The 24,213-nt window shown below is 39.5% G+C and overlaps 2 protein-coding genes across 2 annotated transcripts; one reads left to right on the top strand and one right to left on the bottom strand.

The window, feature by feature from the left end:
- The first annotated feature begins 2,489 nt into the window (after nucleotides 1-2,489).
- On the top strand, nucleotides 2,490-9,799 carry mtfp1.L (mitochondrial fission process 1 L homeolog). Its single transcript, NM_001127803.1, is given in 4 exon segments — nucleotides 2,490-2,894; nucleotides 6,489-6,616; nucleotides 8,517-8,749; nucleotides 8,961-9,799. Coding segments are annotated over 4 exon segments (495 nt in total). The 5' UTR covers nucleotides 2,490-2,818; the 3' UTR covers nucleotides 9,019-9,799.
- Nucleotides 9,798-23,759, bottom strand: LOC108715337 (zona pellucida sperm-binding protein 3). Its single transcript, XM_018260413.2, has 10 exons — nucleotides 23,627-23,759; nucleotides 22,179-22,375; nucleotides 20,259-20,371; nucleotides 18,693-18,781; nucleotides 17,167-17,347; nucleotides 15,615-15,723; nucleotides 15,428-15,519; nucleotides 14,871-14,968; nucleotides 11,045-11,167; nucleotides 9,798-10,147 (listed from the first exon to the last, which is right to left on the bottom strand). Exons 1-10 carry the CDS (start codon nucleotides 23,691-23,693, stop codon nucleotides 9,996-9,998), a joined length of 1,221 nt encoding a protein of 406 aa, XP_018115902.1. The 5' UTR covers nucleotides 23,694-23,759; the 3' UTR covers nucleotides 9,798-9,995.
- Between the last annotated feature and the right edge of the window lie 454 nt (nucleotides 23,760-24,213).

Here is a 24,213-nt window from a genome sequence, read left to right as displayed (position 1 = left end):
GCTAACTCGTGGACATTTGACACTGAAAATCCAGCATCAACCTTGGAGGCACTCTACTTTACCTCAATAGAAAGCCTTAAAAATGCTTTATATAGAAGTAGGAAAGATGTAAGTCCTAATTTGCCGGAACTTGACACTACTAAGAGAGCCTGGGATGCCGTGCTGCACCTAACCAACAAAACATTTCCCCAGACATGCCACTATGGGGCAATAGTACTCTTTTTTTTTGTGAAGGCAGGATTGGGGGCTAGGCTGGGTGTAAAGTGTATAAAACACCTGTATACTAATAATACCTTGCATACTCACCCGCTTTTACAACAGGCTCTCACCCCAACCTGTCTGAATTTCGACATACAGATATCACATTTGTGTTCTACTCAATTCCCCACACCACCGCTAATACAGAGTCCAGACATAGAAAACCTAATTTCTCAACCTACCAAGACAAATACATACAAATTACTACTCACCAGGAAATATTACCCCCCGCCTAGGGTAAAATATAAGTGGGAAGTTAGTGGGATCCAACTGGATCCAGACGACTGGGAAGAAGTTATTGACTTTTTGTACCAACATCTTGTAAGCACTAGGGATAAACTTATACAGTTTAAAATTATTCACTAGACACATCTCACCCCACAAAAATTACATGTCATGGGTAAGCGGGACTCACCAAACTGCCCGAGCTGTAGTGCGCAGTTAGCTGATTTTATACATTTGATGTGGAGCTGCCCTATGGTGCAGAGGTTCTGGCAACAGATCACTCAATTTATGGGTGCAGAACTGGCCTTACCGCAGGTACTCAACCCTGCCACATGTTTGTTGGGATTAGTAGATTCCATGGTACCCAAAGTAAGAACTAGACACTTAATTAAACTGCTTTTGTTCTATGGGAAAAAAACAATAGCGTTACACTGGATGGGACCATCACCACCAACCTTGCGGAAATGGATTGCACTTGTTAACTCTCAGTTGAAACTCACTTATATGGCAAGAGGTTGTCCGGGGAAATTCGAAGACTTATGGTTTACATGGACAGAATCACCTGCAACTTCAATATGATTGACTTTACTACCACCAGCCTCCTTATTGTCTATTATTTCCTTTTCCTTACTTTCTATTCTATGCCCTTTTATTTTTTTTGTTGAAAATCAATAAAAAGCATTCTTAAAAAAAAAAAAAAATCTGCTACTGAACTACACTTCCCAGAACTTCTCACATGATAAGCAAGGCAGATTTCAAAACTGCATTGTTTCTGTGTATTATGCTTCCTAGAACCACCCTCTATTCTAATCAGGACATTGATGTCATGCCTCCTTTCGAGTATTATTATTTATGTGCTACTGAACCTTTAAAAAATAAAGGCCCCTTTTATGCACACAGACTACATGTGTATGAATACACATACTGCATGTATATATATTTTTTTGATATAGTGCTACTTGTGTAGGCAGCACTGTACAGTAGAACAATACAATAGAACATGGATCAATCCAATAATAAAATACAAATAAATACCGTTACAGTTAAATACAGTTGTATTGAAGATCATGTGCCAATAGTTAGACAGAGAAGGCCCCTGCCTCTTGCAATCTAATGGCTCTTATACATGGGGGTTTGTTACTGTGTTTTTCAAACACATGCTGAGAGCGAAAAAGTGCATATATTGTATATAGCTGAACATGTCAAGTACAAGAAAATGCAGCATCTAAATAAATGCGTGAAGCTGTCGCTAGGACCGCGTGGCCACAGGAGAGGGCGCACGTGTGAAGCATCCAGCGCTGGCCTTGGGGTGCTGCTTTAATAAATCCGGCCCTGCCCATAGTGTTCCTATATAGGGACATTCAGTGGAGCTATACTTTGAATTTGCGTTGGGACCATTAGCTTCTAGGGGTTGCACTGGTTAGATACATATTCAATTTAAAAGGAATTGTTCAGTATAAAAATAAAAATTGGGTAAAAAGATAGGCTGCGCAAAATAAAAAATGTTTCTAATATAGTTAGTTTTAGTGTTAGACATGTGACATCCAGTCACTGCAGCCTTTATACATTACATTTTTTGCTAACTAACTATATTAGAAACATCTTTTATTTTACACAGCCTATCTATTTACCCAGTTTTTATTTTTACACTGAACTGTTCCTTTACAAGTTGCATTTATTGACTATTGAGCCTTATCCATTGTCACAGCTATATCCGACACTATATAGTGCTCCATAGATACAAGTACTGTAACCCCTGAAGGAAAAAAAAGTCTTATACACTGAATGTGTATCCTTGACAACTGAATATAATTCCTGGACTGAATACTTCGAATCGGGCCTACTTTTTCTCTCTCATACATACACTGCATTCATACCAGGAGCACACTAGTACCTTTACTCACATGACTTAAAAAGTGCTCTTCATTGGCTCTGCCTATTTTGGGCATTGCAGGGAACGTCTACAAAATACATGTCCAGAAGCAGAAGCGCACACAGCTGAGGGGGAGAGAGGAGGAAGTGCATTCTAGTGGAACACACGCAATGAAACAACATTACAGTGACATAAAGCAGCACATTACTCGCTTTTTTACTCCTGTTGTAGCATAAGCGCTGCGCAACAGATGCTGGGGTCGTCGCATAATGGACAGGGCTGAGGAATGAATGACGCCGGCCAAAGACTGGGATTCCCCAGAGCAGCGCCCTCTGCCGCTTCTATTTCAATGACAAAACCTAAAGCTCGAGCAAATTGCTTCCTGCTTTTGCTGACGGTGCCCGGCTGGGGGTTAGTCTGATGTCCTGCAGTGTCTGTGTGCGATAGTTGTGAGGTGAAAGCATGGGGCACCAGCAGCAGCAGCCGGGCAAGTCCTCAGAGAAAGACTTGTACAGGGACACATGGGTGCGATATCTGGGTAAGTAACTACTTCTAGTCTGCCACACGAGAGTTCCCTGTTAACTCTTACCTTTCCGCCTCTCTAGATCTAGACCACAGGGTGCTAGGGTTTTTTGTTTTTTAATCCTGCATTGAATTTGCAAATTAATAACTAGAATTACCCAACACTCATTTGTAAAATGTTTAAGTTTTCTATATATATATATATTATTTGACCTTCAAGGAAGGTCAGCGAAGGTCAAATGAATTGTCTGCTCTTGGGATCCTTCGTAGATATCATCTGCACACAGTGAAGGGTAGGTTTGATGTCACTGGGGTTTTAGCACGTTGCTAAATAATGTCCGCATCTTTGCAGTTGGAGGGTGAACTTCCCCTTTAATTTTAGTTTCACAGAATAAAATCAGATGTGCCTCGGCTATCCACAGACAGTAGATTCTTAGCCTTATTTGTTGAGAGCTGTAACCCATACCAAGGGAACCATTTACTTCAAAATAAGTTATTCAATACACAAGTGCCTACTGTTGCTGCCATTTGCTTATAGGTACTCACCCTGCTACTAGAATTTCACAGTTTTCTCATACACTCATTTGAAGCGTCATCACATGCCGTGCATTTCTAACTAATAGCTGCAATTTCCTACTCTGAAATCCAGAACAGCGACAAGCTGCGGTACGTGATAAATGGAGTGTCGCCAAGAAAACGACACACCGTGTAATGTCCAACTTGGTATCGATGAGGGCACAGTACAACTGTTCAAGGAGTGCCTTGTTTGTAAATTCATGTCTTAACATTAAACATTCTACAGGTATGGGACCTGTTATACAGAATGCTTGGGCCTGGGGTTTTCTGGATAACCGATCTTTACTTAATTTGTATCATCATATCTTTAGTCTACTAGAAAATCATTAAATACACCCAATAGGCTGGCTTTGCTTCCAATAAGAATTCATTATATATTACTTAGGATCAATTACAAGGAACTGTTTTATTATTACGGAGAAAAAGGAAATCATTTTTAGAAATTTGGATTATTTAGATAAAATGGAGTTTATAGGAGACAGCCTTTCTGTAATTCGGATCTTTCTGGATAACATGTTTCCAGATAACGGACCCCATCATGCTATGTGATAACTGTACGTGTAGTTTTCGTTTCTTGCTGCAAATGAGGATTCATTATGATGCATTCTGGTTGTTTCCCTTCCTGTGTATTGTTAAAGAGCAGGAAGTGAAAGAATAAATACAATTTTGCAGCTTCTCCGGCGTCCTGCTATAAAAATGATACTTTTGCTTCTGCATTCTAGCTAATGGATCCCATATCTGTTTACTTTACTTTTATCTTTGGGTTTTTATAGTGCTATTTTAATTATGAGCAGCTTGTCCTGTTGTTTCTGTGCCACTGAGTATCCTCAGTAGAGGTAGGCTATTTATGGTAGGTGCAGAATAAGCAAACCCCAGATCGTCTTACAAACATAAGTGGAGAGACACTATGTACTGAACAATGCATTCTTACCTGCAAGCCTTGGGGAACTGTGATTGCATCACATTACACTTGTACTGCCCTAACACCAGTATGCATTGTCTACATTATTATAGTATATTCATAATTATGCCAGATGACACCTCTTTTAATAGCGGAAATCACAAAGTAACATTATTCCATGCTCTGTTGAATATGAATTTTGGAAAAAGAGACATTAAAGGGAAAGTACTTTAAAGCCACAGAATTAGAGTGAAGTATTATATGCATTCGATTTACATTGCATCATCAGCCAGGTTACTTTTAAGGGAATTGTCAAGGTTAACAGCTTTAAGACCAGGAGTTAATTGGTTTGAATGGATGCAACAGACAAAAGATTAATCCCAATGGATATGTTCTTAACCACTTAAAGCACATTTACTGATTAGGATTATTCTTATGTGTTTTAAGGCTAAATGATAAACATTTGATGAAGAATATCCAAGACAAAAAAGCCTGCCAGGGATAGTCTGCTGATTGCCCGAAATTGAACTAAGCATTAACACAGTCTGAGAGGTGGATTGTATGTAATAGTAGTAGGTGCAGTTGCCGTTAGGTGGATCTGAGGTGCTTCACATTGTTAAAAAGCTAAAGATATGCTTTGGTTCCTAGAGCAAAATAAGAAAATCTGTTCTGCCTCTCATACTGGGGACAATGGAAGGATAGGCAGCACAGAAAAAGGCAAGACAAGCAACACATACAGAATCAATGGAAAATGCAGCAAATGTAAAATAAAAGCACATTTATCCCTTAATAGTTATATTCAAAGTTAAAATTAAGAAATAAAGCTAGTGGCCCTTTAATGGATTTACACTGAATGTGGTTCTGATTGCAACCGGACCAGTGATTGTACTGTTTCTCTGTTGTGTTTAATATTGTATTTATATTTGGCTCCAGCAAATCTGGATGTGGGCTTCAACTGGCTACCTACATGCTGGCTCAAATCGATGCCTGGATGAAAAAATTGTATCCACGTGCCATGTACTCCACATCTGATTTTCAATCCAGCCCTATTGATATGAGGACAATTTTTAGGCTTACGCCCTCTGTGAGCAATTAGCCACCTGCATTGGGAGGGAGCTCTAGGTGCGGACTGGCATGCAAGTGTCTTGGCTCACTCATTATGCACATACATGTGATGTTGTGTGTGTGTATAATGACAGAAAGCTGTGACACTTTGCATAGTGTAACAACATGGTTTCTTAACACTCAGATGGGGGGGCATTTTTAAAAAAAAAAAAATATATATATATATATATATATATATATATATATCCCCTTATTGTGCTATATTAGTCTGCTTTCATTATTTCCATATGTAAAAATTTAATAGATACGTCTTTGTATGTAGACCAAGCAGTCCACTAGAGCCAGATCACATTGCTAATGAAGCTGACATGACAGTTCTGGCAGGGGTGGGCATATAATCTGTGTAGCTACACAGGGTCCAATCAGACAGCCCTTTCATTAAAATGCATGCCTTTGCACTGTTTCTGAAAAGAGCTCCTATGCCTTCTGTGTTCCTCTTTGAGTTTGGGGGATACTTTCACAAGGTTCTTGTTTATAATTCACTTATTAGTGTGGATGAATGTATAAAGGAGCCCAATAAGCCTAATAATATTTAAAAAGACTCCTCAGTGACATAAAATATGATGTCTGGTATCAGGTCTTCACTTTGAATGCTGAAAGAAAGTTCTGTTTCAGGATGGAGGCTGAATTTTGCAAAGACAACAACCCATCCCAGATTTTAAAGGTGATCAGTCTTTTAAAGACATTTAAAAAATATTACCCCATATATTTTTGGAATTTCATCTGTTGAGGATAGTGTCAAAGGAAGGAGGCTGCTTTCCCACACTCCAAGCCGGCAGCATATCCCTATGTAAGACCTGAGCTGTGATTGGCTTCCTACACCCTACTGTGCTTCCAGGGAAGGAACTTCTAGGACATTCCCACATTGGATTGCCAAAAATGCTGTGTGTCATCTATACAAAATAATCTGTATGTAAAGAAATACAACAGAAAGTCAAGAAATTGCACCTACAACAGTATGTACTGTGCAGCAACCTCAAGTAACTGTAAATGCGCTTTATGTTGCAGGTTATGCCAATGAGGTTGGGGAGGCGTTTCGAGCACTAGTTCCCAAAGCAGTGGTTTGGGCCAGCTATGGAGTAGCCACGGCCTATGTCACGGCTGATGCAGCAGATAAGGGCAAGAAAGCAGCAAATGTAAGTATACTGCAACCAAACTTTTTTGATTTTGCACAGCATATCTATTTATCCAGTTTTTATTTTTACACTGAACTGTTCATTTAATGTGCTGCCTGCTCCCAGTGTTGAATAAACCTGGGCACATATTCTTTGCAGTCTAATAAAGTTCTGTACTTCTAATGCTGCACTTCCATCAGCTTGATCTATTAGTCTGTATTGCTAACCATTTCTTCCCTAATGCTGGGTGTATAGAATGGCCCTTCTACACTGCAATAGAGCTGGGCATTTCTGCTCTCAGTTCAAGCCCCTGTTTAAATGTTTAGCCAGGCCTCTTTGCTCTTAATATGGTTGCAGATGGATGGATAGCATTGCTGTATAATCCAGTCAGCCATCATCAAAGCCAGACTTCCAGGAGTATCTAGAAAATGTTTGTGAAGATTCTCATTCATCCATCATGGTAAATCTCTAGAAATTAGTAAAATTAACTGGACATGCTGAGTTTTTTTTTCCGTTTAGACATTTCACCAGTCATCTAACTGGCTTTCTTAATTCAGAATAACTTGTAACTAGGATCTCTTCGGGAATATATCCTCTGGAATGTTGCTCCAATCAGCATAATCTGTTTATCATAATCAGCAAGGATATCATGAAATTAAGTGTTGATTGTATTAGCGAGATTAAAGCTTTGAGGTGTTATTAAACCTTCCAGGGAGAGGTGGCAAAACACCACATCCCTATCTGCTTTAAACCCAGCAACACACTGAGGCTGCAACTAGTTCATCCAAAAGACCCAACCCCCAAAGCACAAGAAGAGTAACAATGTATATGCAGTGCAGTGAGGAGTGTTCTGATTTGTATGTGTGAGAAACCAAACAATAACACTAGCGTATGGCGCAGCTCAAAAGAGCCAGCTCCTCTGGTCAGGACTCAGCCGTATACCTACAGCTAAAAGAAAAAGGACACACATTTGAAGACTGCCAAGTCCAGATTCTGCACCAGGAGAGCGACTGGTTCAAAAGAGGTATTAAAGAATCCATACATTATATGTAAAACAACGATTGTCTGCCACATACAATGCTGTTTTGGCACCTCTCCCTGGAAGGTTTAATAACACCTCAAAGCTCCAGTCATGCTAATACAATCAACACTTTACTTCATGACATCCTTGCTGATTGGAGCAACACCTAAGAAAGACCCTAGTTACAAGCCATTCTGAATTGAGAGCCAGTTGGATGACAGAAAAAACTCAGCAAGTCCAGTTGATTTGACTTAACTCTACAGATGGTCTCTAGAATAGCAAAGCCATTCTCCCAGCTGTACAAATAAAAGAGTAATTGTAAATACAAACCATACTAATGTTGAAAGGCAAATACTAGTATATATATATATATATATAGATATAGATATAGATATAGATATAGATATAGATATAGATATAGATATAGATATAGATATAGATAGCAACAAACAAGTGATTTTAACACTCACAATATTAGGGATAAATTGCCCAGTTGCATCCAAAAGAAATGAATATCCACATAAAAAACTGGAGCACTCACGAGACTTATGAATGAGTGAAAAAGAATACATTTTTTTGTCAACGTTTCGGTCCTAAGAGAATGTCTTGAGAAAGGTCCTATTAGCAGGACCGAAATGTTGATAAAGTTTTTTTTTCACTCATTCATAAGTCATGTGAGTTCTCATTTTGTCAACATTTCGGTCCTGCTAAGAGGAATATATGTTTTTATAATAATGTACCCACTGTTTTATTTAACCAACAGTATATACTTTAGCAAGCAGAATTTATATTGTTAAAATACCATGCATGTTAATTTACCTTTGCTTATGGCTGCCACTTGCTTGGGAGATAATTTATACAAGGAACCTTTAAAAATCTATTTATTGTCTTTTCTTTTAGTCTTATAAAGAAAGCCCAGACCAGACAGCACAAGTCGCGGTGGCTGTAGTGGACACTTTTGTATGGCAAGCTTTAGCATCAGTGGCTATTCCAGGCTTTACTATTAATCGGCTTTGTGCAGCGTCTCTCTATCTCATGGGACGAGTAACACGCTGGCCTCTCCCTGTTCGAAAGTGGGCAACCACCGCAGTAGGACTGTCTGCAATCCCCATTATTATAACACCAATCGACAGGTATACTCTTCTACAAGCAGTTTCTCACTTGCACTTTTTTTGTATCGCCTCATTATCACCCACCTTTTATCTAAGCTAAGACCCAACTGCTATGTATAAAGTCCATACATCTGCCGCATGCTTCCATGTACAGTAGCACCATGCAAGTAATGTTAAGATCACCAAGTTGGTTGCTTTGACTTGGCTAATTCTGTGAAATTTGCTCTCTCAGGTCAGTAGATTGGATGCTGGACTCCAGTCTTCGGAAACTGTACAGCAAATCCCATTAGCAACTCTAAGAAGATCTGCGGTACCAAAGTGTCTTAACTAATCTGAGCTGCCCATGAAAACTGGTTTAGATGCAGTACAAGCTCTGTGAGCTCTCTGCTAATGCCTGGAGGATCACAATGTGACAATTTTGTTTTACTTAGTTTCTTTTTTGCAGGTTAGCACATAACTACCTCCTTTTTGTTAGACACATATTATAGGAGTTGCTTGGGGGGGTGCCTTGGTTCATTAAATATAGCCATAACTATTTAGAAACATGATGTTAGTTTCCTTGACATCTCATGCTTGAGTACAATCTGACCAAACTATACCAGTCAGCTCACTTGCAGTGCAACATCTAATGTAATTTGTTAGGAGCCAGGAGAACATTTCTGATAGCAATATTACTGCATCAGCCAGGCATCTCTCACCAATGTGCTCATTTTATAGATGGCATGTAAAGGAGAGTTGAATGGCTGTGTGAACAGCTTTATATACTATCTTTTACCCAATTATCATTAAATGAGCGGGAGGATTACTTGATTGGTAACTGAATGAGGGCTGTTCCATCAGTTAAAACATGCAGCCCTCAGCAACACTTTAATTCTGGTAAAAATTCTAAACAGGAAAATTATTTGATCCCCCCCCAATTCAATGTAACTGCATGTTTTCTTTTAAAGAAACTAAAATTATCAAGTCATGGACAAATCAATATAATCTGAAAGGCAAATGTTTGGCAATAATGTTTGGGCCTATTTTTGCAGAATATAAATACATTTCAAATAAAATGTGAAGCCATATGAATATTTGTGTATAGTTTATTTAGTAGAAGGTATTGAGGGATGGATTAGTCCTACAGTTGTGTTATACCATTTTCAGTCTTTCTTCTTGATACAGAAAAATCAGTGCACTACATGGTTTTACATACAGCCAGTGAGGATGTTTTGTACCATCTTACAACAACAACTGCGTGTACAGCCTATTTAAGCACATGCAAAAATCATTGCTTAATTTCACTAATAAGGCTCTTTGTGTCAGTCTCCTCTGGGTTCTTCTTAGTTGTACGGCTGTAGATGACAACTCCTACAGACATCACCAGCAGAACAGCCACCTCTAGCAAGAGAGCACCAACAGCAGGTGGTATAATGAAGCCTGTGGACAAAAAAAAAAAATTAAATAGGTAATAGCAATAAATACACCTTGAAGGTTTAATATTTTGTGTGATAAGGCAGTAAGTTAGCATTTGAAAAATCCCTCTCCGTTCTGACAAATTTTCAATGAACATTTCTTGCTTCTCTATCCTGACTGGCTGCACTCCCAAAGTGCTAAGTGCAATACATAAGTGCTGCTCTACAAATATTCAGCAGATGGTGAGAAGAAAACTGAGGGCCAAGATTGCTATGAGGTCTGTAAATGAGGTGAAAAAAGTAAAGAATTTATTGTCAACATTTTGGACCACTGAAGACATTGACAGAAAGGTCCAAAATGTTGACAAATTCTACTTTTGACCGCATTTGATAGTCCTGGAGTGCTTCTTTTATTGGAAACTCCTATCCTACTACATGATCAGTTACCAGAGTACTGCCATCATAATGAGCAAAGTTTTTGGTAAAGGTCATATCACAACATGCTACACTGTGGAGTAAAAACCTGAAGCAAGACATTTTTGCTAGCATGTACCCAGTATCACAAGTCTGTACTCTGTAACTACTAGATTGCTTTATCATCTGGCTGCTAAGCTTATGTTAGGGGTTGCATGACTAACAACTCATTGTTAGGATTAGTTTTTTTTATTCTTGTGGAGACTGCATGCAGTTCAACATTATAAATCTCTTTAAACATGATAAAGAAGAGTCAAGCAATTTTAATTGGAACAGTTGTAGGAGCACCATTGGAGGAAGAGGACAGGCATACTACTGAAAGATCACTTGCCATTAGCTCTTAATTACATGGGTCCTGCTGCAATTCTATATTTTAGATTTATATACATGGGGGGGGAAGAAAAAAAAAAAAAATCGCACTAGTCATTAGCACAAGTCACAGTACTACCTTTACTTGCTGTTGGTCTATATAGATTCCGGTCCATTGTATGACTTCCATTTACTGAGTTATCCACCCTGAAAGGTCCCAAGACCATTTTGTGAACCAAGCCAACTTCCTCCATGTCATCACCTACAGGAGAGAGGAGGAATTTAAAAAAAAAAAATTTAACTTTGATAAAGCAAGGATTTTCATTGACATTTTTTCTTGCATGGTTTTAAATATGCATATGGCATTTTCCATAGCTGCACATCCCCATTGACCAAAATGGACACCCTGACTGCTAAATTACTACAAAGGTGCAGACACCCTATATTAGAAACATTCAGTGGAATTCCAGGGGTCCTTGCTGCCCTGAGACAGCCTTTCTGATGCCACACCCTGAGCTTACCTTTCCAAGAGCTAGAGTGTGCCAAGGGGGGCACATCAATAGTGCAGAGAGTGGAATTGCGCTGCAGTAGAAGAACCGAAATTCAGATTTTTTTTTTCTTAAATCAGAATTTCAGCTGTTGGTTACTAGGAGTGACTAAAGCACATCTTACCATTTAGATTTCCAGTTAAGAGGTGAAGGTTATTAACAAATGTACTTTTAGACACAGACTGATCAGCTATTAATATAATGCAGTTTCTGATTCAGTTTAGCTTACTATTGACCGATTAAATGTACCGGTAACCTTTGGTGTAACGTAGGCTTTATATTCCGAGACAAGTTGCAAGTTTTTTAATTTAGATTTGTGTTCAGCAGCTCACCAGTTTAGAGTTTTAGCAGCTGGTTGCTAGGGTCCAATTTACCCTAGCAACCAGGCAGTGGTTAGAGAAACTGGAAGATGAATAGGATAGACCTGAATAAAAAAATAATAAAAAGTAGCAATTACAATAAAATTGGATCCTCACAGCAATATTTTCTTGGCTGCCAGGGTCATTGACCTGCATGTAAAAGCTGCAAAGAGGCAGAAAGCAACAAAATTTTTTTTTTTTTTTAAAGACCATTTTAAAAGAACATGAAAATGTAAAACTAGCCCACTAAGTTCTGGAGTAATTTCTTAAAATGTACAATTTATTCATAAAACCTTGAATTCATGTTTCATATATACCGATCTTTTAAATAGAGCATTTTCCTTACATGCATGTAGATATTCACACCTACAGGTCCATTTTAAGTAAATCACACAGAGTTTATGTGACCCAGTCATTTTGGCCAGAGGGCAGATTCATGTGCACTTTAGGCAAACTATCAAAATGGACACAGCAATGCAGTCACCACCATCTCCTTATTTGCCTATAAATACCCACAAAAACACAATGGTTTTTCATATCTCACAGCAATAGACTCCAATCGGCTAGTCACTATATAACGTTGAACTGGGCTTCCAATACAATATAAGCAATTGTCTGTTTAAGATGGCACCAGATACAGTTATAGAATGTTGGCATCCCTGGTCAAGAGATTTTATTTCTTCTATAAAGTTAAAAGAAGTTACACTCTGCAACAATTGAAAATGAAAGCTTGCAATTCAACCAGAGATGCCCAAATGTTTATACACTATTGTATGATCATCATTTATGGTGTGCGAATTTAGCACGGATAAGAACTCTGTGCATAACATTAGCTTAGCCTGCCATTAGTGCAGCTTGTCTTCATGTGGATGAATGGAAGCAATTATACACAAGCAACCCCTGTGGTTTATTGTGTCAGAGAATACACAATGTTTTTGGGGGGGGGGGGTGCCCCTTCGTCAGGTGTGGACCATTACGTCAAAAACTTTCTTAAATAGACACCATTAAAGGAAAACTATACACCCGCCCCTTGGGATCCTACGATTCACACAAACAAACCATACATGTTAGGTTATATGAGCCAATTAACAAGACTGTTCTGTCTTTTGCTTCCACACTTCTTCCGGTTAGTCAGACCTGCATCATTTCTGGTCAGGTGATCGCTGAGGAAGCACACAGGCCATTGCGAAATGGTGGGTCAAGGTAATGGATGTAAAAGGGCAATATTTACTTAAATATATTCCAGTTTGGCAAGATTATTTAATGTGCCACTTAATTTGATATAAACGGTTGTTAAATATTCACTTGGGGTTTTTCGTTTTCCTTTAAGTATAACAGAATTTTAACCCTCTAATTTTTGTAGTTCAGCAACCTCCTTAGTATAAATGTCCTGTATATCTCCATATACAATTTTTTGCAGCGGTGTGTCATAATTCCAAAACATTATTAGTTTATATTATATATAGTCCACCAGTTGATCCAGATATAGTCTTTGATATAAAGTTGTGTGTACCTTTTCTAAGTGTAGTTTAATTATTTGCCTAAATCTGACTCTTTCCAGCTTTCAAATTGGGGTGTTACTAGGGTAATTTGGACCCTAGCAACCTGATTTGCTGAAATTGCAAACTGGAGAACTGCTGAATCAAAAGCTAAATAACTCAAACCACAAATAAAATATGAAAACCAAATTGGTTCAGAATATCACTCTACATCATACCAAAATAATTTCTTCAGAGGCTTATATACTAAATCAATGGCCAAATCAATATTACCCAACAATTAGATACACTAAATACATGCAATACCTGTTCTAGGAAAATGCTTAATAGCTGACCCACCACCAGGGGGCATATTATGCCAAGTTATGGATGTTTGGCAAAGGAGTACAGTGCATTGTTGAAATTGTATGTAATCCTACCGAAAGACAACAAAAACAAAACCCAGAAGCCTATTTAAAGGGATACTGTCATGGGAAAAAAAAATTTTTTCCAAAATGAATCAGTTAATAGTGCTGCTCCAGCAGAATTCTGCACTGAAAGCCATTTCTCAAAAGCGCAAACAGATTTTTTTATATTCAATTTTGAAATCGGACATGGGGCTAGACATATTGTCAATTTCCCAGCTGCCCCAAGTCATGTGACTTGTGCTCTGATAAACTTCAATCACTCTTTACTGCAAGTTAGAGTGATATCACCCCCTCCCTTCCCCCTCCCCCAGCAGCCAAACAAAAGAACAATGGAAAGGTAACCAGATAACAGCTCCCTAACACAAGGTAACAGCTGCCTGGTACAGTGTCGAACTGGGCCGACGGGAAACCGGGAAAAAACCCTCTTGGGCCCCCACCGGCCCGGTCCTAGATTGGCCCCCCGAATGGAAATAAAAGTTGTGCGGCGCTGTTTAATCGCCATTGGCGCATGCGCGCGGTGGGCCTGACGTTCGCGCATGCACACAAGTTTTTGCGCATGCGCACAGGGCCCCTGAGGTACACAACCTGGTGGGCCCCGACTGCGCCAGTCCGACCCTGGCCTGGTAGATCTAAGAACAACACTCAATAGTAAAAACCCATGTCCCACTGAGACACATTCAGTTAAATTGAAACTGGAAAAACAGCAGCCTGCCAGAAAGCATTTCTCTCCTAAAGTGCAGGCACAAGTCACATGACTGGGGGGCAGCTGGGAAATTAACAAAATGTCTAGCCCCATGTCAGATTTCAAAATTGAATATAAAAAAAATCTGTTTGCTCTTTTGAGAAATGGATTTCAGTGCAGAATTCTGCTGGAGTAGCACTATTAACTGGTGTGTTTTGAAAAAAACATGTTTTCCGATGACAGGAACCCTTTAAAGCTTTTTCAAGACAAGGTATGGGCTTTTATCTCTGTACATTGTGTTCATCAAGCAGAACTGTAAAGGCATACTGTATACAGCTGAGTAACCACTCAAAATGGTTAAGTGTGTGTATTACTTTAGGTGTATTTTCTGGCAGTTGGAAGTTCTCTTGATAAATGTGCCTGTCCCATCGTCTCACAATACCCAGCTTTGGTTGTTTGTTTCCACTTACCGTTGACATGCCTCCTCCTTCGGGATGACCGAGGTCTACAGATTGAGTCACAACAATTACACAAGGATTGGTCACTGGGATTATCCAGAAGTACCCATCTGAGACAGAAAACAATCACATTCTAAATCAAAGCAACATATAGGGCTTAATTTATCTGCACTGTGAAACGAAAGGATATTATGACTTCAGAGGTAACGTTTTATAAACCTGCCTCCGGAGGAAACTTTGGGCATAAATCTTCCCGTGTGCCACTAGCCTTACATAGTACATTATGGGAAGTCTTCATTAACATCAAAGAAAAAACTTCACTGTTGATGCAACCAATCAGCAATTAGATTTCAACAGTCACCTGCAAGTTAGAAAACAAAGGCAACGTTCTGATTGGTTGCTATGGACAACATCACCGGTGATTTTTTTTTCTTCAAGGTTAATAAATACACCCCACAGATATCAAAACAACTTCAGTACACCTTAAATAAATCTAGATCTGTTGTTGACTTCCGCTACCCATAAAATAAATGATTTTGGACTGTTGAAAAGTAATAAGCCCCACCTACCTGGCAGAATCTATGAGATATGAACATGCCTTCCTGCTGGGGTCACTCACATCTTTAGGATCCCAGACTACAACCTGAATGTGAAGAAAGAGCTGTAGGAAAAAGCACATAAGGGAAGGTTAAGCCTGAAAAGAACCATTAAGTGCTAGTGTTTAGTGCCACCTCATTCCTTTCATTGACTACTCACATCTGTATCAAGATCTTTAAAGCTCAGGGCCTGAAAGGACAGTCTGATAGACGATGGAGCAGGACGGGCCAGATATGTAGATGCAGCCTCTTTTCCATCCACAAAACACCTGAGGGGGAAATAAAAGAGAAAGGGCTCCCGTCACTTGTAGTGCAAGATATTAGACTGCAGGCCCAGACTGGCAATCTGTGGATTCTGGCAAATGTCAGAGGAGCTGCTGTAAAATGCCACAGACAGTCACTATTTATTGAGCTGGTGGGGCCTCTGTGTACTACAAATACCAGGGCCTATTTTGAATACCAATTCAGACCCATTAATCCGAGTTCCATGCAGTGCTTCCAGCAATAGTAAAACGACCCACAAATGCCCAGGACATATGGTAGCATTCTCTACACATCATGTGCCATACTAGTGACTAGTTAAAGTCAACACAAGAAAATTGCACCCTACATCTATAGCAGCAGTTGTGAAGAAGCTAATTTTAGCCGCGTCACATACCTCCCAATATTTTGGGGAAAAAAGTTTGGCGCTCGTAGTGCAGCAAATTTTTTTTACCAAAATTTGGCAGGTTATGAAAGTTTGAACATATTTCTGTGTTTTTTTCAGTTATTACAGTTTTTCTAATGATGGTGAATTGCCCTTTAAGCTGTGAGTCTTAACTTCTCCCAAGGGACCGGTATCTTATATTGTTACAATTACTTTTTTCCTTATCTTGAAATTGTTACAAAAGTATCCCCTGCTGTAGCTGTCCTGGGCTCTCTGCCAAAAGCCATTTAAGTTAGAAACAGTTTCTTTTTCTGGCTGTTCAGTGCAGAGCAAAACGTGACTTTCCAGTACAAATGAGGGACTGCGGGTTGTGCTGTCAAAAGAGGGACTGTCCCTCTAAAAACGGGACAGTTGGGAGGTATGCAAAATACAATTCAGCCAGCACACACCAGGAACTCAAATCTCCCATTTAGTAGTTAGGTGCACGTCATTCGGTGTCCACTCCAACCGACTGAAAATCCACAAACACTGTAGCAGTGTTTGTGGATTTTCAGTCGGTTGGAGCACCAACAGGAATATCTGTTTAAAAAGCCTTTATTTTGCTTTTCTTATGCTTAATGATCAGGACAGTAACTGCTACAGTGTCAGTTGGGAGGTATGGTCACAAGTCATCAAGCAGAAAAATGAAGTTTGTCTGACATAACATCAGATGCTACAAGACGGATATTCAATTCTGAGGCTATTTTATAAACTTCGGAAAAATGAATCGCCGCATGCGATTAGCACTGGCGTTTTTTTTCCTTTAAGCCGGCGCAGAGTTAGGGAAAGCGTTTGGGGAGATTGGTCGCTGAGGCCATTAGTCGCTAGGTGACATCTCCCCAAAATGCCCAGTGTGGCCTGACCCTTAATATTTACAAGATTATCTAATAGACTTCAGGTATGGAGATCCAAATAAGGGAAGGATCCATTGTCTGGAAACCCCCATGTCCTGCGCATTCTGGATAACAGGTCCTATACCTGTACCACATAGATATCAGGAGGCAGGACCATACAGTTATGAAGTTACCCATGATTTTGGATGAGACTGTAGGTTTCCTTTGCACTGCTGAGACTGTCAGTAGGAGCTACTGTACACTCATCCACATAAATCCGAAGGGGCAGGTGTAGTCCAGGAAAGACAGACAGCTCCACAAAAATAGAAGCACCCAGCGTGAACACTTTTACATCAGATGGTCCAGAGAAGTCATCTGCAGGAATAAAAAAAATCTTTGTTAACATTATTCTTTGGCAACTACTAACAGTGACACATGAATCTGGTTGCATTAGCCTCAAGCAAAAAGCAAATATAGCAGTCGACTCGCTATAGACTATTCAGGTCACTTCCATTTCACTCCAGTGGTAAGAATGTCACATAGCCTATGGCTTGGCTCATTACATGTTAAGGACATAGGATAAGCCATGGGTTACTCTACAGAACTAGAGACCTTCTTACTGCAATAAGCTGGAGTGATCGGTGTTCAAAACCTTGCCTTCCCTGGCTCCAGATCAGCTTGCAAATCCACAGATATGCTCGTCTCTGGGGCCAAAATTATTATGAATAAAATGGAGCGACTACATTAATATACAGGGACGTTAAAACAGAAGTCCAAGTGCTCAATGCAAGACTCATGGCCCCCTACTTACTGGTGCCAAGCACATGTTCCCAAGGTCATTTTTCCAGTTGTGAAATGTCCCCAACATACTGCAGTTTAATTATGGCCAAGGGTAACCCAAGTGAGAACAAAACCCTTGCAAATGACCAAATACGTTGCATGGATTTATAATTCTCAGCCAGTACCCCAAAGGAAATCTACGAGAGCTTGGCAGAGAAAACTATCCAGCCAAACCCAGAAAGTTTCTCTTGCCTAATTCATATGTAGGTTCTTCTACTAAACTGCAGAGGTAAAAAAAGAAAACACTAAGGGTCACCTTCAAACTCCAAAAAAGTAGACACAGTGGGGCTCATTTATCAACACTGGGCAAATTTGCCAATGTGCAGTTACCTATAGCAACCAATCAGTGATTAGCTTTTTAAAGCCAGCTGCAGGTAGGACAATGAATGCAGCAATTTTATTGGTTGCCATGGGTTATTGCCCATGGGCAAATTTGCACAGTGTTGATGACCACCAGTGTATGGCTTGCACCATATAGTCTAGATTGTTTTGGAAATATCCAAACTGGTAACATATATAGGAACTAAATAACACTGTACATTGGGTGCAGCAGTATATGGGAAACTACAGGGAGTACTGTATGTCATGGTAGGGACTATTTTTCAACATCTGCCATGACAAGTAAATGCAAATAAGGGCCACACACACACACACTGGTCTATGTTTGCATTTTTCACTGTTAGAATAATAAGTTGAAAGCATTAAATAAAAAAATAAAAAATATTCCCTTAAAAATCCATGCCCTGTTAGCAGAATACAGAGGCAATACTTTTGCTCTAAATAAATCATTTTGGGTCTGGCATAATCATTACCTACAATGCATGCCCCTGCTTAACACAAAACGTTTATGATTAGAGTCGGACAATGTAAAGTACTTTACCTTTCATGAACTGGCCAGAGAATAGTAAGCTTCCTTCCCCGGACAACTGGGATTCTGCCATGAGGTTGGATGGGGTAGGACTCAGTGATCTAGAAAATGAAAATACACAGGGACATACAATATAGGACTGTAGTTTTAGTTTTTCCTTTCAAGCCCCACTTTTTTCATTCCAAGCACAAGGTAATCTATCACACACCTCCCCTTTTGAACATTTAAGAAAAATCTGGTCTGACCTTTAAGGGCTTTAGGCAATCTCCCAGAACTGCCTTCCTCCTGGTATGAGAAAATGCAAATGCACTCACTTCCTCATGAGGCAACTTCAGAAATCGAAATTGGCGCTGGCGCTCTCATAGCAGGCGGAAGGCAGTTCGGGAACCTGCCCGTGTGCTAAAGCCCTAAAACACAAGTAAACATAATCCAATTACACATCAGTATATTTAGCCACAGGCAGAAGTTTTTACAGTGTTTATTTGCTTAAGATTGCAGTGCCCGTAAAAATGCCATATGTATTCAGACCCAGACAATCTGACAAGTGCCATATGGACTCCAGTAAGTTGCTAGACATGAATGCTTTATGTTGGGTCTGTGTGGGGATGTTATAGCATGTGAATATCCAAAATGCCTGGGCCTCTTTTGAATCAGTTTAGACATGTACTGTATGTATCTTCCAGTTTCTTATTAAAGAGGTGGTTCACTTCAAGTCATTTATAGAAAGGCTAATTCTAAGCACCTTTTCAATTGGTCTTTGTTGTTTTTTTTTTGTTTTTTTTAGAGATTTCATTATTTGCCTTTTTCTTTGGATTCTTTCCAGCTTTCAAAAGGGGGTCACTGACGCATCTAAAAAACAAATGGCTACACATTTATTGCCATAACTACTTTTGATTACTCATCTTTCTGTTCGGGTCCTCTCCTATTCATATTCCAGTCTCATTCAAATGAAAACATGGTTGCTAGGGTTATTTAAACCCTAGCAACCAGACTACTGAAACTGTAGAGCTGCTGAATAACTCAAAAACCACAAAAAATGAAAACCAATTACAAATTGTCTCAGAATATAACTCTATATCAGGGATCCCCAACCTTTTTTTTTTTTACCCGTGAGCCACATTCAAATTTTAGAAGGGTTGGGGAGCAACATAAGCATGAAAATAGTTCCAGAGGATGCCACAAAGGGCTGCAATTGGCTATTTGGTGGCCCCTATGTGAACTGGTTCCGTTTGGCAGTACACATGGTTTTTATGTAACAAAACGTTGCCTCCAAGCCTGGAATTCAAAAATAAACTCCTGCTTTGAGGCCACTGGGAGCAACATGTTTGTCACGAGCTACTGGTTGTGGATCACTGCTTAGTTAACCAAGTTTTAAACCCCTTTTAAAAACTCAAACTGGTTGCTAAAAAAAAAAAAAAAATCTATTGCACAATATATGTTAGTATTGTATATCACTGTGCTTAGTATATCAAGAGTTCTACAAGCTCACATTTTCGAACACAGATGTATAACCATGTTACATCAAATCATATAGTTAGTAGTTCATTTAGTTAGAAGTCAGTTGTTTCCCATTTTTACCTTGTGAAGTTGCAGATTATCTGTTCTCGGAATGGCTGCGGAAATCTCTGAAAACTGATACCAGATGACACGTAAACCAAGTCTACGGAATATGTCACAGTATTCCCATAGGTCTAGCAGGGAAAACAGCAGGTTATAAATTTCAAAGCTGCAAAGCCACACATCCCCATCATGTCACATCTTCTAATTTAATGGAATACGTTTATTTGCTGTTACTGACACATCAGGGTTAATATACCTATACATGGACATTTAACCCTTGGTTCCCTAGCCATTGCCTAACCACTAACTGCATACCTGAAAAGCAACGGGTAGCAGAGAATTGCTGCCGAGTATCATGCAGGTGCAAAAAAAAACAAAAAAAACAATAATATATAGGTATCTGCCTGCCACACATTAAGCCATACCAATATGTTTGCTACAAAGCCGATCATGCACACCATGGACCTTTCTGCCTCCTTTTTTTTTTTTTTTCATTATTGGAAGATATCCATGCTACATTTATCAGGATTGTTCAACCTATATAATAATCCACTCCTGGGTTTTTTGGTAACTTGATTTTCCAAGCAATAACATTTGATCAAAGCACAACAGGCATGGGAGCACCAGGAAGGACAACTATACAAAGTATGGATTCAAGATTTCCAATTATCCTACCTTTAAAGGGGGTGGTTCATCTTTAAAGGAGAAGGAAAGCTCCAAGACAGTTTATTGGCAACAGATTAGCCACAATAGTGCAAGATAGAATGCTATATTTATTCTGCAGAATGCTTTACCATACCTGAGTAAACAGCTCTAGACACTGTCTCTTTTCGTTTAGGATAGAAGCTGCCATATAAGCTTGGTGTGACATCACTTCCTGCCTGAGTCTCTCCCTGCTTACTTACAGCTCTGAGCTCAGATTACAGCAGGGATGGGAGGAGGGAGGAGAGCAAACTGAGCATGCTCAAGCTCTGCCCTGGTGGTTTATGCTGAAAACAGGAAGTCTGATACAGAAGCCCATGTTTACACAATAGAAGGAAAGAAATGTTGTGTTTCTTTTGAAAGAGGACTCAGAGCAGCATTACTTTGAGGGTTTACTGGTGTATTTATATAGACCTTTCTGATAAAGCTTACTTAATTTTAGCCTTTCCTTCTCCTTTAAGTTAGCTTTTAGTATGTTATAGAATGGTCAATTCTAAGCAACTTTTCAATTGGTCTTCATTATTAGTTTTAAGTTTAAGTTTGACTTCTTACTCTTTTCAGCCTTCAAATAGTCACTGTCCCCATCTAAGAAAAAAACACATGCTTTCCATTCAGGCCCTCTCCTATTCCAATCAATGCATCATTACTAGGGAAATTTGGACCCTAGCAACCAGGTTGTTGAAATTGCAAACCGGAGAGCCGCTGAATAAAAAGCTAAATAACTCAAAAACTACAGCCAACAATACATGAAACCCAGTTGTAAGTTGCCTTATAATATTCTCTACATAATACTAAATATTAACACAAATGTGAACAACCCCTTTAAAAAGGAAGAACAAAAGCCATTTATCAATTAACCCCCCCCCAGACATCTCCCTCCTTCCTAACCCAACAACCTTTTTGCACCCCAACATTTTATTGGAATGTGGAAGTCTTACTATTATCTATAAATCAGATATACTTTGTTGTTGAGCAACAATATTTAGGGGCCAAACATTATGAAAGTGATGATGATGATAAATAAGAGGTCTGCGGCACTCTTGGGCAGCTTGGAGGTGTGGAGGTAAGCGGTTATGTATTTTATTATTCACCACCTGTCACATATGCCCAATGGGCTTCCAGATCTATCAGCAGAGAGTTCTAAAGAGGGATGTATTGATGGACTGGTGGTTGCCAAGAACTACTATTGATTGCTCCAGTGCCTCTCGAATCATGAAATGGGTGGAACAGACTTACTAAACGGGAGAAGCCACAATCCCTTAGATTGTATTCAAACACAAGGTATCCTCGTAGCACTGTGGTGCTGGAAGGATGGCATTGGCCCAGATATACATTGGAAGGATCCAGCAGCTGTCCTGTTCCAAGAGGATCAATCCTCACTGCCAAACTCACAGAGGTGCTGTTGCATTGATAGTAGAAGGAGTTTGCTGGAGCTGAAGCAGAAAGTATGATTAGAAAGGCTTCTACACACTGGCGTAACTACCTATACAGCAGACCCCCTGGCCTCAGATTTTTTGAGCCCCCCCCCCCCCCAACAAGTTACATCACTGCTTCTACATGCAGACTTAAAGAGCAAAATTGTTATATATGGCAACATTTCACTTTAAAGGGTGACTTTGAAAACATTTTTTTTTTATTATGCGGGACAGAAATCTCTGTAAAGGTAATTGTCTCATATAAAACAGCAAGATAGGTGGCCTCTTCGCCACTTTAATACCGGCAGTATATTGAAGGAACATCCTGCATGGCTTGTTAGCAATTAACTTAGATACATGCTGCATAAGGGCTCTTACTGACCAGCGGTTGAAGCTGCGCTCCCCTGTGTTGCGTTTTTCTGCGTTCAGCCGCAGGGGAGCGCAGGAATAGACACATTAGGTTTTTTTCAATGGGGCTGTACGCACACACGCATGTAGGCGCCAAACTCAGGTTGAGACGCAACATGCTGTATTTTTCCTGCATTCAGCGGCTACACGCACCTGTGTGAGTACAGCCCCTTTGAAAAAAACCTAATGCGTCTATTCCTGCGCTCCCCTGCGGCTGAACGCAGAAAAATGGAACGCAGGGGAGCGCAGCTTCAACCGCTCATCAGTAAGAGCCCTATATCAGTTTGTTCTTAATTAGCCATGTACAATTTTAATTTAATATTTGGCCGGTATTAAAGGGGTGAGGCGCCAACCCTAATGGTGGCGTATATGAGCATGTCACATCACAAGAATAGTATACTTAGATGGATAAAACTAAAAGGACAGATATTAAATAATAAAATATCTCTCTCAGATAAGCACCCATGTAGTTTATATAACCAGGGAACCTTACACAGGAGTTTGTATTCTCCCCATGTTTGCATGAATTTCCTCCTGCACTACAAACACATACAAGGAGGTTAATGGGCTCTTAATAACAGACCATAATACATGTGTATGACATATAGAGGCTTAGAATGTAAGCTCCGCTGAGACAGGGGCTGATTATCTATGTAAAGCATGGTTTGTTAGCACGATATAAGGGTTACAAATTGCAGTAACTCATTTAGATACAGGAAACATATTCATTAGTTTACAAATTTTTTTTTTTTTTAAAAGACATTTATTACTAAGTTAAATATAAATTATCTGTGAATATATAGCAACTATATGTACATATTACAAAGTATATGAGATAATTTCTTGTGCACAGCCACTCACCTCTCTGAGGTGCCCCAAACCGTACCCAACTCAGGTAAGCCAACAGTACTCCCCAATAAGCAGCCATAATGAGAATGTGTTTAGTAGTGTGTCCTTGTGTGCACTTATTAAGGATCACAGCCTAATTCTGCACAGCTGAAGCCAATAATGCTACAGCATAGTGTTAACCTATGTGCTACTGAAGAACCTTATACTGCAAAGAGACTTACAGTTCAGTAAAAGCTGGATAAGTGCAGGCTGGATGTTCCTGGAAATTAAGTTTTTTTCAACACACAAACACACACCTATATTGAACAAATATGTTCAATATAGGATTTAAATAATAAACTGGAATATGAATAGGAGAGGACCGTAATAGAAAGATGAGCAATAAAAACTAGAAATCACTATTTCACTGCTAGCTATGGGATATTGTCAACTGTTTTATATCTCCTTTAGAGTCGGGATTGTATAATAGGATGCATTAAGATTAAGACTAGGTATTTAAGATGGCTTTAAACTGTGTAACACACAATGTCAACGGTTTTAATTCACCCTCTAAGAGATCAATGGCAATAAGACAGTATGTACGTTCTCCAGGAGACTCA

Source organism: Xenopus laevis, chromosome 1L, assembly GCF_017654675.1.
Source record: "Xenopus laevis strain J_2021 chromosome 1L, Xenopus_laevis_v10.1, whole genome shotgun sequence".
Lineage (NCBI taxonomy): Eukaryota > Metazoa > Chordata > Amphibia > Anura > Pipidae > Xenopus > Xenopus laevis.
The sequence above is the reverse complement of the archived record's forward strand: the minus strand, read 5'-3'. Positions and strand labels throughout refer to the sequence as shown.